General features: G+C 38.3%; 1 protein-coding gene across 5 annotated transcripts in view; it reads right to left on the bottom strand.

The window, feature by feature from the left end:
* PEAK1 (pseudopodium enriched atypical kinase 1) overlaps positions 1-15,286 on the bottom strand; it is a 309,056-nt gene that overhangs the window by 42,133 nt on the left and 251,637 nt on the right. For all 5 annotated transcript variants that reach the window (XM_049611893.1, XM_049611892.1, XM_049611894.1 and 2 more), the window contains one exon: positions 10,263-10,456. In XM_049611893.1, the coding sequence (XP_049467850.1) occupies positions 10,263-10,456 (194 nt within the window). The remainder of the gene's footprint in view (positions 1-10,262; positions 10,457-15,286) is intronic.

The following is a 15,286-nucleotide window of genomic DNA, read 5'->3' as shown; positions in this document are numbered from 1 at the left end:
CATCACTCCAAAATGAAAATGGACAGCCAAGGCAGCAAGGAAATAAAGAAAGTTAATAGTGGTTCCTCTTTGCAAAGATCTCCCGGGAGCTGTGGAGATTCCACATGAGACTCAGAAACTTCTGCATTTCCAATGAAACCATGAGCATTCCACAGCCCGTGCAAATAGGTCAAGCCATTCTCCCACGTCTACAAGTGTCTTGTGTTTTTATTTTTTTCCCTAAGAAAGACAAGTTCTCCTAACTGAATTCCAGTCATCAGGGTCAATGTTTTAAAAGCTTGGTATCTTGGCTGTTTTTATTTTAAACTTTTAATCCTGTACATTCCTCTCAAGCCTCTGGGACCAGACACTAAGCTCAGCTTTCAGTAGTCCTGATATAACATCACATACTCTACATTTTTGTGGCATACCAGCTCTCTAAACAGAAAAAAAAATATATTGGGTTCTAAATCTTGCCTTGCTATAAACTAAAAAAGTTCTTTTGGACAAATACGTTTGGCTGAACTGCATTCAAACCTTACTTTCCCCTCTTTTTGAGCTTCCTTACTCTATCTCTTTACTGTCTCCCCACTTAAAAATGTCTTTGGACTGACAGATTAGCCCCTATATCACACTCTGTAAAGTAAATGATGAAAGATGAATTAAAAGGGAATAATTTAATGACACTTTGAAGAAGCCAAAAGGGTGTTTAAAACTCCTCAGGAAGGAGAATGATTGATATAGGACTCTTAAAACTTATAAGATTGGTATAATAAGTAGAAAGGAAATATGAAAAATATTATTTCTAAAGATCAACATTTTAAAGATGATTGAATACTGAAAAACTCAAAATAATAACTCCATCATTACAGACATGTGCTGAAAGGCACTACCACTGAAGACACTAGGGACAAACCACAGCAAATGTTTGCTTAAGACCTGACAGTTCATTACCATCTTGGGGTGCTAGGGATTAAAGGCACTTAATGATGACACATTTGGACAAGAGCAGTATACTAATAAGTATAATTAACTCTTCATTTCAGTAAGACAGGAATGTCATGGTCTCCTGGTTGGTCTCTCTGCCTCCAATTATCTCAAAGGTAGATTCCAGAATGATCTTTTAAAAATCCTGATCATGTCCTTTTATTCATAAATTTTCAGTGGCTCTCCATTTCCTACAGATAAAAGATATACTGGAGCAGATGGGTGGCTCAGTCTGACTCCTGATTTCAGCGGAGGTCATGATCCCAGGATTGTGGGATCGAGCCCCACATTGGGCTCCATGCTGAGTGTGGAGCCGGCTTAAGATTCTCTCTCCCTCTGCCCTTCTGCCCTGCTTGCTCTGAGGGGAAAAAAAAAAAAAAAAAAAAAAAAAAGATATACTCATTGTGACGTATACATAACATTTATGATCTACTCTTCCTTTTTCATTGTTTTATCTCCCCTACCTACTCTGCCCCCTTTCACTCTGCACTTAATCTACTCTGATTCATTACCTATAGTTAATTGAACATTCATTGCTCTACTAAGGTCTAGGATTTGTACATACACTTCTCTCTACCTGCAATGTTCTCCCTTGTTTGTCAATGTGTCAGAGTAGTTACTCTTCTTTCAAGCTCTGCTCAAAACCTAAGTGACCACCCCCCCCCCACCTCTCCTAGACTGCTTCAGGCAGAGGCTTTCAGTAAACCACTAAATACCTGCCTCATAGCAACTAGCACAGGAGCTCCTAAGAGTCCAGCCCATGTCTATCTTTCCTAAAGACTGACCAAGAGTCCTTGGAGATAGCATTGCTATTTCCAGCACCCAGCTTTGTCCCCAGCAGATAGTTGCTGTTTGACAAATGTTTGCTGAATGAAAGTACTAAAACCCAAATAAATATAACATATTTTTTCCACTTAAATTGTAATTTCACCCCTAATTTTTTCCCCCAGGGCTCATGACAAGTAATATAAATGAGAACAGGAAAAGAGAGGACAAAGGAAGAGACAGCCATCTCCAAACTGGGAAATAATGCACTGTGGTTTATAAATATAGATGTCACATACCACTGTGCACCAGCCTTGTCAAGTGAGTAGGCCTCTCACTGGCTGAACCTAGCACTCACTATATCATCTCCTGGCAGCAGGCGTCAGCAACCTAGGAGGAAGGGTCCCACTACAGTCAAATGGAGGCACCAACTGGCAAACCCCAGGGGACATCAACTTCATGCCAAATGATAAAACAAAGCTGACCTCCAAAGACCATTTTAGGTATAGCCTCAAATAAAGAGATATAGTGATCACTTTAAAGAATGTCAGTGGCATAGCAGCTGACAGACTCAATTTTTGTAGAATCTCATTTGAAAACCTCTCCAAGAACAGAGATTATTTATTTGAGGGGTAAGTTATCTATGTAATTTGAATATTGCACTCTGCCAACTAATTCCAGTATATGGGAAACTATTTTTAAATGTGAATGCAGCTAAGCTAAAAGACAGGGAGTCTACGATTTCTTTTTAAATAGAAATAATTATATTTTTAGGAAGTACAACAAATGCTCAAACAAATGTTCAAAGTAGTCAGTCTCAGGTTTTGTTTTATTTTTGTGAACATCCAGATAATCTAAAAATGTGCAATTCTTTAATCTTTGTTTCAAATCATTAATTTTGTTTTTTTTAAGTTTTTTTTTTTAAGTTTATTTATTTATTTTGAGAGACACAGAGTGAGCAGGGGAAAGGCAGAGAGAGAGGGAGACGGAGAATCCCAAGCAGGCTCCGTGCTGCCAACACAGAGCCCAACGCAGGGCTCAAACCCACAAAACCGTGAGATCATGACCTGAGTTGAAACCAACAGTCAGATGCTCAACCGATTAAGTCACCCAGGAGCCCTTCAAATCATTAACTTTGAATTGTGTAGAATAATATCTGGCCCATAGAAGTTCCTCAATAATTATTTGTTGAATTATTTTTTTAAAGCTTCTATTTATGATGACATTATTCCATAATTACAACATCAAGGCCAGCCACGAAATGGCACTCTTTTAAGTACACGTAGCTCTTAACATTTTTTTAAAGATTTAAGTAATTTCCACACCCAATGTGGGGCTTGGAATCACAGCTCTGAGACCAATAGTTGCATGCTCCACTGACTGAGCCAGCCAGGCACTTCTCATCTCTTAACATTTAATGCTGAGGATCAATATACTGCCAAAGGAAGTTCTGGAGATAGAAGACTTTTAGATGTTTTCTTTCAGTGTTTGAAAGGTAGCACCTTAAGTAGATGCTCCAGGTAAGTAAGGTAAAAAATGAAGAGGGGTGCCTGCCTGGCTCAGTCAGTAGAGCATGCGACTCTTGATCTCAAGGTTGTAAGTTTGAGCCCTGTATTGGGTGTGGAGATTACTTAAAAATTCAATCTTAATGAACCTGGACCACTTTTTTACACCATACACAAAAGTAAACTCAAAAGGGATGCAAGACCTAAATGTAAGACAGGGAACCATCAAAATCCTAGAGGAGAAAACAGGCAGCAACCTCTTTGACATTAGCCACAGCAACTTCTTACTAGACATGTCTCCAGTGGCAAGGGAAACAAAAGCAAAAGTGAACTATTGGGACCTCATCAATATAGAAAGTTTCTGCACAGTGAAGGAAACAATCAACAAAACTAAAAAGCAACTGACAGAATGGGAGAAGATATTTGCAAATGACATATCAGTATGGGCAAAGGGTTAGTATCCAAAATCTATAAAGAACTTATCAAATTCAACACCTCAAAAACAAATAATCCAGTGAAGAAATGGGCAAAAGACATGAATAGACACTTTTCCAAAGAAACCTCAGGTAACTAAGAGACAAATAAAAGATGCTCAACATCACTCATCAGCAGGGAAATACAAATCAAAACCACAATGAGATACCACCTCACACCTGTCAGAATAGCTAAAATTAACAACTCAGGAAGCAACAGATGTTGGCAAGGATGCAGAGAAAGGGGAACTCTTTTGCACTGCTACTGGGAATGCAAACTGGTGCAGCCACTCTGGAAAACAGTATGGAGGTTCCTCAAAAAATTAAAAATAGAGCTATTCTATGACCCAGCAATTGCTCTGCTAGGTATTTATCCAAAGGATACAAAAATGCTGATTTGAAGGGGTACATGCACCTCAATGTTTATAACAGCACTATCAATAAAGCCAAAATTTTGAAAGAGCCAAATGTCCACCGACTAACAAATGGATACAGAAGTGGTATAGATATATATATGTGTGTGTGTGTGTGTGTATGTATATATGTGTGTGTGTGTGTGTGTACACACACACACACACACACACACACAATGGAATAGTACTCGGCCATCAGAAAGAATGAAATTTTGCCATTTGAGACAGCATGGATGGAATTAGAATGTATTATGCTAAGTCAGTCAGAGAAAGATAAATATCCTATGATTTTATTCAAATGTGGGTAAGAAACAAAACAGATGAACATAGGGAAAGGTTAGGAAATACAAGATAAAACCAGAGAAGGAGGCAAACCATAAGAGACTCTTAAATTACAGAGAACAAACTGAGGGTTGCTGGAGAGGTGTTGGGTAGGGGATGGGCTAAATGGGTAATAGGCACTTGCTGGGAGGAGCATTGGGTGTTGTTACATGTAAGCAATGAATTACTAAATTCTACTCCTGAAACCATTATTACACTATGTGTTAACTAACTTGGATTTAAATAAAATAAAAAAAAATTTTTTTTTTTAAATGTGGATCTTTTCTTGTGGGGCTATGTAGAAAGGAGCCTGAGGCCTGGTTTAGGTAACTCCTGACCTAGGAAACCTCTGGATTAAGCCTCATACAGGCATACGTTGTTCAACTGTGTTTTGTAGATACTGCGTTTTTTTGTTTGCTATTTACAAACTGAAGCTTTGTGGCAACGTTACATCCAGTAAGTCTATTGGTGCCATTTTTCTAACAGCATTTGCTACTTTGTGTCTGTGTCACATTTTAGTTATTCTTGCAATTTTTCAAACTTTTTCATTATTATTATATTTGTTACGGTGGTCTGTGCTCAGTGATCTTTGATGCTACTACTGTAATTGTTTTGTGGCACCACAAACCACACCCATATAAGATAACAAACTTAATAGGTTAAATGTGTTCTGACTGCTCCACTCATCAGCTATTCCCTGGTCTTTCTCCCTCTCCTCAGTCTCCGTATTCCCCGAGACACAGCACTATTGAAATTGGGCCAATTAATAACCTTAAATTGACCTCTAAGTTTTAAGTGAAAGGAAGAGTTGCACATCCCTCGTTTTATTTTATTTATTTTATTTTTTTTTAACGTTTATTTATTTTTGAGACAGAGAGAAACAGAGCATGAACGGGGGAGGGTCACAGAGAGAAGGAGACACAGAATCTGAAACAGGCTCCAGACTCTGAGCTGTCAGCACAGAGCCCGATACGGGGCTTGAACCCACGGACCGTGAGATCATGACCTGAGCCGAAGTCGGACGCTTAACCGACCGAGCCACCCAGGCACATCCCTCATTTTAAATCAAAAGCTAGAAATAATTAAGCTTAGTGAGGAAGGTATATTGAAAACTGAGGTAGTCTGAAAGCTAGGGCTCTTGCATGAGTTTGTCAGGTTGTGAATGCAAAGGAAAGCCTGAAGGAAATTAAAAGTGCTACTCTAGTGAACACACACATGATAAGAAAGTAGAACAGCCTTATTGTTGATATGAAGAAATGTTAGTGATCTGAAAAGATCAAACTAGCCACAACATTCCCTTAAACCAAAGACTAATCCAGAGCAAAGCCCCAACTCTCTTCAATTCTAAGAAGGCTAGAGGTGAGGAAGCTGCAGGAGAAACGTTGGAAGTTAGCAGAGATTGGTTCATAAGGTTTAAGAAAAGGAGCTGTCTCCATAAATCTAAGCAAGGTGAAGTCAGGTTAAATAAGGTGAAGCAGCAAGTGCGCATGTAGAAGCTGCAGCTTATCCATAAGATCTAGCTAGATAATTGATGAAGGTGGCTACACTGAACAACAGACTTTCAATGTATATATTATGAAGATGTCATTTCAGACTTTCATAGCTAGAGAGAAGTCACTGCCTGGCTTCAAAGTTTCACAGGGCAGGCTAACTCTTTTGTTACGGAATAATGCAGCTGATGAAGTTGCATCCAGCTGCTTTAAGTTGAAGCCTGTGCTCATTCACCCTTCCAAATACCATAAAGCCCTTAAGATAAGTTAAATCACCTCCACCTATGTTCTATAAATGGAACAGCAAAGTCTGGGTGACAGAATATCTGTTTATAACATGGTTTACTGAATATTTTAAGCCTACTATTTAGATATATTGCTCAGGAAAAAAATTCCTTTCAAAATATGTTTGTAATATCTTGTAATGCACCTGGTCACCTGAGCTCTGATGGAGGTGTACAGCAAGATTAAAGTTGTTTTCATGCCTGCTGACATAACATCCATTCTGCAACCCATGGATCGAGGAGTAATTTTGACTTTCAAGTCTTGTTATGTAAAGCTATAGCTGCCATAGATAATGATTCCCCCATGGATCTGGGAAAAGCAAATTGGAAACCTTCTGGAAAGGATTCACCATTCTAGATACCATTAAGAACATTCCTGATTCATGGGAAGAGGTCAAAATACAAACATGAACAGGAATTTGGAAGAAGTGGATTCCAACCCTCATAGAGGACTTTCAGGAGTTCAAGACTTGTGTGGAGGAAGTAACTGCAGATGTGGTGAAAATAGCAAAAGAACTAGAAATGGAGCCTAAAGATGGGACAGAATGGCTACAATCTCATGACAGAACTTTAATGGATGAGGATTTGCTTCTTAGGGATGAACAAAGAAGGTGGTTTCTTGAGATGGAAACTGCTCCTGATTAAGATACTGTGAAGATTGTTGAAATGATAACAAAGGATTTAGAATATGACATAAGCTTAGTTGATAAAGCAGCAGCAGGGTTTGAGAAGATTGGCTCCAATTTTGAAAGTTGTGCAGTGTTTGTCTTACGTTAAGAAATTGCCACACCCACCCCAGCCTTCAGCACCCACCACTCTGATCAGTCAGCAGCCATCAACATCAAACAAGACCTTCTACCTGCAAAAAGATTATGACTACTGAAAGCTTATATGATGGTTAGCATTTTTTAGCAATAAAGTATCTCTTAAGATACTCATAATATTTTTTAGATATAATGCTATTGCACTTTTAACAGACTACAGTATGGTATAAACATAACTTTTACATGCACTGGGAAACCAAAAAATTGATTAGATTTGCTTTGTTGTAGTATTTGTCTTACTGTGGTGGTCTGGCACAGAACCTGCAATATCTCTGAGATATGCCTGTGTTAGAAAAAAAAACACAACATCAACTGATTAATAGAACACATAAACTGGGACTTGAAACTTTCCTATATGAAATTTCCTCCTTTCCTTAAGAAGGGCTTAACTTCCCCTAATCTGGGAATATTATAAAGTCAAATGCCAAATTCACTTTTGGTTCATTCATTCAAACATGTTCTTAGTACCTACCACATGTTTTAGATAATGTGCTAGGTTTTAGGCACACAGAAAGAAGAGCAAGCCAAGAATCTGTACATAGAGACTTGATAGATCTTTCTAAAAAGGAATGTAAAGAGTACTCAATTACAAAGTGAATGAAGGAGAGCTAAAGCCACTGATTTATTTCTAACAGAGTAGAAGTTATTATGAGCTCCTGATTTTACTAGGTTGATAAAGTAGTGGGGTGTGCCACATAAAAAACTAGCAATATTTCTTCTAGACATCTTGAGATAGACATAAGAAACATGGGGAAAATGTTGAAGGTCTGATTGAAAAAACATTCTATCATTTCTTTGGGAGATCATTTTGGGTGGCTGATACCCTGCTAAATTCAGTTTGGGGTTGATTAATGTTGGCTGATGGATTTTTATTAAAAGATTTTTTAATTTTTATTTTTAAGTAATCTCTACACCCAACATGGGTCTCAGACTCACAACCCCGAGATCAAGAGCTGCATGTTCTACCAACTGAGCCAGCCAGGCACCCCAGCTAGTGTGTGTGTGCGTGTGTGTGTATTTTTAATGTTTATTTATTTCTGAGAGAGAGGAAGAGACAGAGCACAAGTTGGGAAGGGGCAGAGAAAGAGGAAGACACAGAATTCGAAGCAGGCTCCAGGCTCCGAGCTGTCAGCACAGAGCTCGATGTGGGGCTCAAACCCATGAACTGTAAGATCATGACCTGAGCCAAAGTTAGACACTTAACTGAGCCACTGAGGTGCCCCCAGCTAATGGATATTTTTAAAGAGATGCCATAAGATGCCATATGATCAGTAAAAATTAGTATATATTTTACTGAGGATATCATAAAAGAAATTTGGTGCAGTAAGAACATCTGAAAGATATGCTGATACATTATGCTGTCTGAGAGTATACTATAGGAAATAAGCAGTAAATTTTTCATCTTATAAGATGCTTCATAAAACATAAAAGAATGGGAAAAGTTGAGTAAGCTGTTTCACTATAAAATCTCTTCCAACTGGAAAATGGTATCTAAGACGGTTGCTTGGGTAAACTAATATATTCTCCCCAACACCTAAATCATACAAGTCTCCTAGAACTTAGAATGGAAGTCTTTTCCTTACAGAATGTATTTTCAACTGCATGTGCATTGTTACAATGAGTTTCTCAAAAGGACGTATTAGAGCATTTCTCCTACAGTGATACCTCAACCTTTTTGCCTTAAGGGCTCATTTATCTCCAACTACACTAGCTGATCTTAAAATAATTCTTCCTTACTAAAACCTGATGAAGGAAAAAGACAAAGAAAGAAGATGAGAAACTAGGCAGAAGAAGGCTTTTATGCGCCACTGATTTCTACCAGTGTAAGAGTTGGTCAGAGGTCCATAAGGATCTTGCCAGTGCTGCACATGTGGTAGTCCAACTCATGCTATTCCCCTCTCTCCTGACTTCATGGGAGAATAATAATGAGAAATCCTTATCCAGCCCTAGGCTTTGCTTTTTAGAAGAAAGGAAAACTATGAGATGCTCAAGGAAGGAGGATAGATCGAAAGTCACTGGGTACTCAAGGAAGAAGAGTGAAGATGATTGGAAAACTGAGCATCTTTGTATTGGCAGGCACCTTTGAGGTCATTTAGTCCACCCTCTTCGTAGGATTCTTCTTCACTGCATCTCTGAGAGATGGCCCTTCAGCCTCTCCTTAAATACTTCCAAAAATTAGGATCTTCTTTCTTTGAGTCAGCTTGCCCCAAGCCAGAAATCTGAGACATAGATTCATCACAGATTCTTCCCATCATTCATATCGAAGTAACCACTAAGCCTTATGTATTTTGCCCCTTAAGTATCTCTGAAACCTGTCTTGTTCCCCTTCCCACTATCTTAGTTGAGGCCTTTCTCATCTTATGTGGTCGTGCCAAAGTATCCAACTACTAGATTTTAGGCTACAAATACTTCACTTCTAATCCATCCTCTCACAGCAGCCTGTAGAGTAGACATTCTAAAATGCAAATTTAATCACATTATTCTTCTGCTTAAAACCTTTTGATGAAGGGTTACTATCACAAAGAGCAACAAGTCTAAGGTTTTAGCTTGAAATGTATTATCTCATTTAACTCTTCAGTTCATATTTTAGCACCACTAAATGGTTGTGGTGTCCATGTGCACCAAGCTGGTTCATACCTCCATGCTTTTGCTCCTGTTGTTGCTTTGGGTTGGAATACTCTTTCCTCCCTCTGTCAACCAGCTAGATCAGTTCAAGAATTACCTCTAGGAAGGCATCTTTTGACACCCTCCCCTGTGTAACATAAAAGATATTCCATGTGTATCTCTATCGCTGCATTTATCATATAATACTGAAATCATTAACAAGTTCATCTCTTTTCCTCCAGGTGAATTCCTCAAGGCAGGGACCATGTCACACCCTTAGCACATGGCACAGGACTCATGGTAGCAGGTGTTCAATATATGCCTAGTAAACACCAGGACTTTTTCTGATGTGAATTAAAATTTCTGGCTCCACACTGGTGCTATATGAAAGGCTGAATCATTATGTTGCACAACTGAAACTAATATTACACTATGTTAACTAATTGGAATTTAAATAAAAACTTTAAAAAATAGGGAAAAAAAAGAAAATTCATGGCTCTAGTGTCCAGTGTTTGCTCCATGCAGCAATAAAAACCATCTCTCCAGGGAAATATAGCATTTGGATAGTGCATAAAAAGGAAAGGTTTAAATATTATTTATATGACATTTTTACTTACCTAAGTTGCTATAGGTTGCACTACAGGGATTCAGGTCAAGAGTATCTGAAACATCTTCTTTTTCCTCTTCCCTTTCCAGTTCAGGTAGGGGCAATGCTGCTGGGACAGAAGCACAGCCTCCATCATCTTCCCTCACAACAACAGATCTTGGATCCCGAGGAGAAAAATCCTCTGTCACTTCATGGGTTTTGTGACTGAAACAAAATCACACCATGTTTATACTGGCATTCAAAGGTCTTGCTAAAATTTAGATTTATAGAAGGCATTTACTTGCCATAAATGTAAATAACTAGCCCTAGAGTCATAACAATGGGTCATAAGCGCTCAAATACTCGTCTGAATAGAAAGCAGTCCTTCGTGCGGGCTGATCCTTCTATTTATCTTGATCCAGACATATTGAGAATCCAGTTTGGTAGAGGAGGTATGGTAAGCTCAGAGGGAAGCTTGAGAATAAGAAGGAAAGAAGAGAAAATTTTTTTTTTAGGCAGAAGGTGGTGATGATAGTGGTGAGAAAGCTGAATGCTTCACTAATTAGACACAAAATACACACATACTTAGTGAACTATTTAGCATACTTACTATACTACAGTACATAACACTCTAGCAAGTATCAAATACTTTATATATTTACTTTATTTAGTATATAGTATTTACTACACACTAAAGTATTTAGTAAAGGATCAGGAATCAAGTTGAGATTAGACTAAATAAGGACGTTAAGCAAATGTCTTAGTAGGTAAACTGAGGCCAGGACAGTCTTGTTGCCAGGAGGACAGAAGCATCAACCATTGCCTGCATGCATGCATGCAGCAGCAAGGCAAATGGAAAAGAAAGTTCTGTATTCTAGTTAATCTTACCTATTAAAATGAATCTGAAATATCCTATTAGCCACATACCACAATGTGGCATATCCATAATACTCTGTGTTTCCAATCTTGTTTCACTGCCGCCTGCTCATTTGCGTATAGCTAGCTTTTCCCCAGTTCCCATTCTACCTGACCTATCTATTCTGTTGCTATTAAGTACAAGGGGACGAAATGGTCATTAAATGTTGGTAGAAAAAACTGGCCTAGTTAGGAAATCTCACTGGGCCATCCAACAAAATAAATTCAAAATCAAGCATTTTTAATGGTTTCTGAAAGTGTTCTTACACTGTCATATACTCACCAACTCTTCTTCCTGTATTATTTTTTTTTAGTGGGCAAAGAGAAAGAGGCAAATATCCTACATACTGTTTACATGTTATTTCTGGATTTTCAATTGGCAGTGAATCACGGTGATATTTACAAGTTCTTTAAAAGAGGTACTTTGATCATGTGTCATCAGAACATATATCACCTGTGGATTTGAGGGAGTAGATCTGAAGAAGCAGTACCTTCTTATCAATCTTTCATTATGGAAATTATGCATGTGTCTGAACAGAAAACAGGCCTTGAAGTCTGCTGGATATTCAACTTCAAAAATACTCCTTCAAAACTGGCAGAGCCAGAGGTCTCTATACACTGGGAGTGAGCAATGAGCTAGAGGTTCCTTTATGGTTCCTTTATGGTACCACTCTCAGGGACAGTGGTAAAGTGGAAAAGCACCACTGGTAAGGCACCACTCTACCAGCAGCCAGTAGGGTGGTTCATGTAAAGGAGGCCTCACACAGTAAAAGCATGCTGCCTCTAAATGGGCTGCTCTATGTCATCAACCCAAAAGAAGGGCTGCAAACAAAACTAGTTTCTCATAATAGGGATCATAAAACTAAGGTAAGAAGAGGCCTCTACTTCCATTCATTAGTAAAGACAAAGGAAAGTGACATTTCTGAGACTCTCTTGGACACCACTTAATGTAGATCACTAAGTAGTTATCAACATGCTGCAGGAGAAGGAAAATGATGTTTACTGGGCAAAAGTTCATATAAACCATTTATGATTTCAGAGCAATAAATATAAAGGGACATTCTCTTCTCAGAGTCAATTTAAGATATTCCCTAAAATGTGGTTTTTAGGCTCCTCATCTCCACAAACTTGCTCTTGCCTTTTCTCCTTCTTCACCCAATCTCCTCATTGTTACCAGAAAGCTCTCTTTTCCGTTATCAAAAAGGATTGGTAAAGGTTGGTTCAGAAACCACAACTCTACACTCACCTGTCTGTTTTCCTCCCAAGGAACGGGCTATGTACAATGAGCCTCAGCTATTGTGAAAACCACAGCAAGAGTTGCTGCTGTTAAACTGAGGAATTCCCTGGGCCTGTTCCCACATACATGAAACACAGCTCTGTGCTCTTAAGGGCTTCTCAAAACAAAATATGGATGTTAAAAAGTAAGAAATGTAAAAGACTCACCCACTGTACTCACTCATACAATTCCCCATTAAAGGATATTCTACAGGGCCTTCTTTGGTCTGTTAACCATGTTCTAAAGCTCTGATGTACCCGAGGTCCAACTGAGCTCTGGAGGACTACAAGTAAGATACAAGTTTCGAATTCTGCACCTTAATATCATCCACTGCACCTTGACCTTTACCTTACGGGTTTGGTCTGGGAAATGTGCCAAACTACCTCTGGGAAACTAAGCAAAGTGAAAACTAGTTTTATTAACTCTTTGAGGACCAGCACAACACAATCTATATTCCACATAAAGATTAGTTTTCATAAGCACATGTTAAAATAAGTACACTGGCATATTAAACCACCAATTAAAATAATCATCAGCTATCAAGAACTACACAAAGAGAATTGATGAAAGTAAAATCACAAGGAATTGCGAATGGATGCTAAGATCAGCATTTACTGTGACAGCAAAGTCTAAAAGGAAGGATTTTTTTTGAAAAAATGCATCAATGGTATGTCACATCCTAATGCTTAAGAACACCTCTTTGTATGATGAAAATGGTAAAAGAGATGGGAAAGGGAGAGGTTTTGAGAGTTCAAGCTTAGAAGTGGTAACATGCTAGGACTAAAAAATGAAAAAGAACTGAGAACAGCATCAGAGAAGGTTGACTCAGACACTATTTATCAATAGACAAATTGTCTAGGAAGAAAGAAGGAAGTAAAAATCTGACAAGTTATCTAAGGCATATTAATTTTATAAGGGAATATAATTTTTCACCATTGATTTCTTTCATAGATATAAAATCAGAAAACCCTCCCAAATAGTAAAATGACACTTTCCTAGATACAAACTTTATCTCCTAACAAAATAGTTCACCACCAATATTTCGTCGAGAAATGTTTAAGATAATAGGGAAAACACCAAAATGGGAATCAGAACTCAGGTTCTGATTACTTGATCCTCTGTACAAACTGGAGGACAGTATCAGGAAGGAGATAATAAAGAAAATGAAAATTTCCCCCATTTCATCCATGAGACAGAAGGTAAAAAAAATCTTCAAAATGAAATTACAAAAAAGCTACTAGAATTTCTAATACACTATATCTTAGCATATCTTGAAATAACAAATATGACCAGGATAACTAGATTTTTTTCCAGGTAAGTACAATTTGATATTCATTACTGTAAAACAGAATTGTTAACTGGTATATGGCTCACAAAGAGGAAGTTAGCGCTTTTCTATTTCTATTTTTTTTTAATTATTTTTTTTTAACATTTATTTATCTTTGAGACAGAGCATGAACGGGGGAGGGGCAGAGAGAGAGGGAGGCACAGAATCAGAAGCAGGCTTCCAGGCTCTGAGCCATCAGCCCAGAGCCCGACGCAGGGCTCGAACTCGCAGACCGTGAGATCGTGACCTGAGCTGAAGTCGGACGCTCAACCGACTGAGCCACCCAGGCGCCCCTCTATTTCTACTATTTAAATTCATGTTGAAACAATCCCTAGTTCTATAGTGCTATGAGGAATGTCTATGATTACTATGGTGTTGAGTTCTAGGTCCTTAATTGTCAGGTTGAGTCAAACCAGACTTAGCCTACTCTTTTACTGGACCCTCAGCATCCACTCTGCATTCATGATGGAAGACAACACAAGTTTGCTGGTACCTCAAACTCTTTGACCGACTTTTTCATTAATGACCAATTTGTAATTGAGATTTGGTATGTTTGACCTGACACTTCAAAAAAAATCACATCATAATCTCCACAAAGAATTCTCATTTTCTGAATGTGGAGAATGAATTTAAGGTGTTCAAAGGAAACTGTAACACTGTTACAGATTTGTCTGCTCTACAAATGAATCCCTTGGTAAGGTTAGCTCTCATCAGTCTACAGTATTCATACATAATTCAAAGCTGCATAAGCCATCTCCTGTGGGAAGCTCACTTGGCTTATCCAGGTGGTAGGATTAATCATTACACCATCAAACGAAATAATGTTGTTTTTTCCCTGGCAAATCCGTTGAAGACAAATTTTTGTAAAAATTCTGTTAAATGTCTAAATGCACTTTTTAAAACGCAAATCAAATTCTACATTAGAGTCCTTTATGTACCCAAGTATTTCCACAATTTCAGTTCAACTTTATCTTCAAATTCAACTACCTTCATTCAGCTTCAGAAGGGACCATAAACGAAATCAGGCTTCTACAGAGACCATCTGCCTCTTTGGGCAAATGGTATTCTAAATTCCCATTTGCCAGCTCTCTTCGGCAATGACATTTGTCTCTATTTGCCCAAGACAGCCAATAAACAAATGTGTGATTTTTAAAACCTCTTTTTATTCCTAAAATTCAAATCAAAGCATATCCAGAGATAGCATTTCATAGTTTTGTTAACTGTTTCAGACCTGCTGATTTCTGCGGTTGCTGGGGATGATGGACTTTTGCAGAAATGGAATATATACTAACACATGAGGAGAGTTCAAAGTTATCAAACCCCACACCTTCAATCTATTGGAAGCAAACTCCATTTTTCTGTCCCTGCCCCACCAATGTGACATTTCTTAATCCTATCTTAGTTTTCAGGTCTTCAACCTGATTTTGCTACACTTTCCAATTACTGGCATTCTCAGGTAGAAAAGTGTTGTGTCCATTGATCACTATCTTAGTGTCTCCAATTTTCCACTAAGCCTTCTGTGGTCTTTAACTGAAAA

This window comes from Panthera uncia, assembly GCF_023721935.1.
Source record: "Panthera uncia isolate 11264 chromosome B3 unlocalized genomic scaffold, Puncia_PCG_1.0 HiC_scaffold_1, whole genome shotgun sequence".
NCBI lineage: Eukaryota > Metazoa > Chordata > Mammalia > Carnivora > Felidae > Panthera > Panthera uncia.
This window is presented reverse-complemented; position numbering and strand designations above follow the sequence as displayed.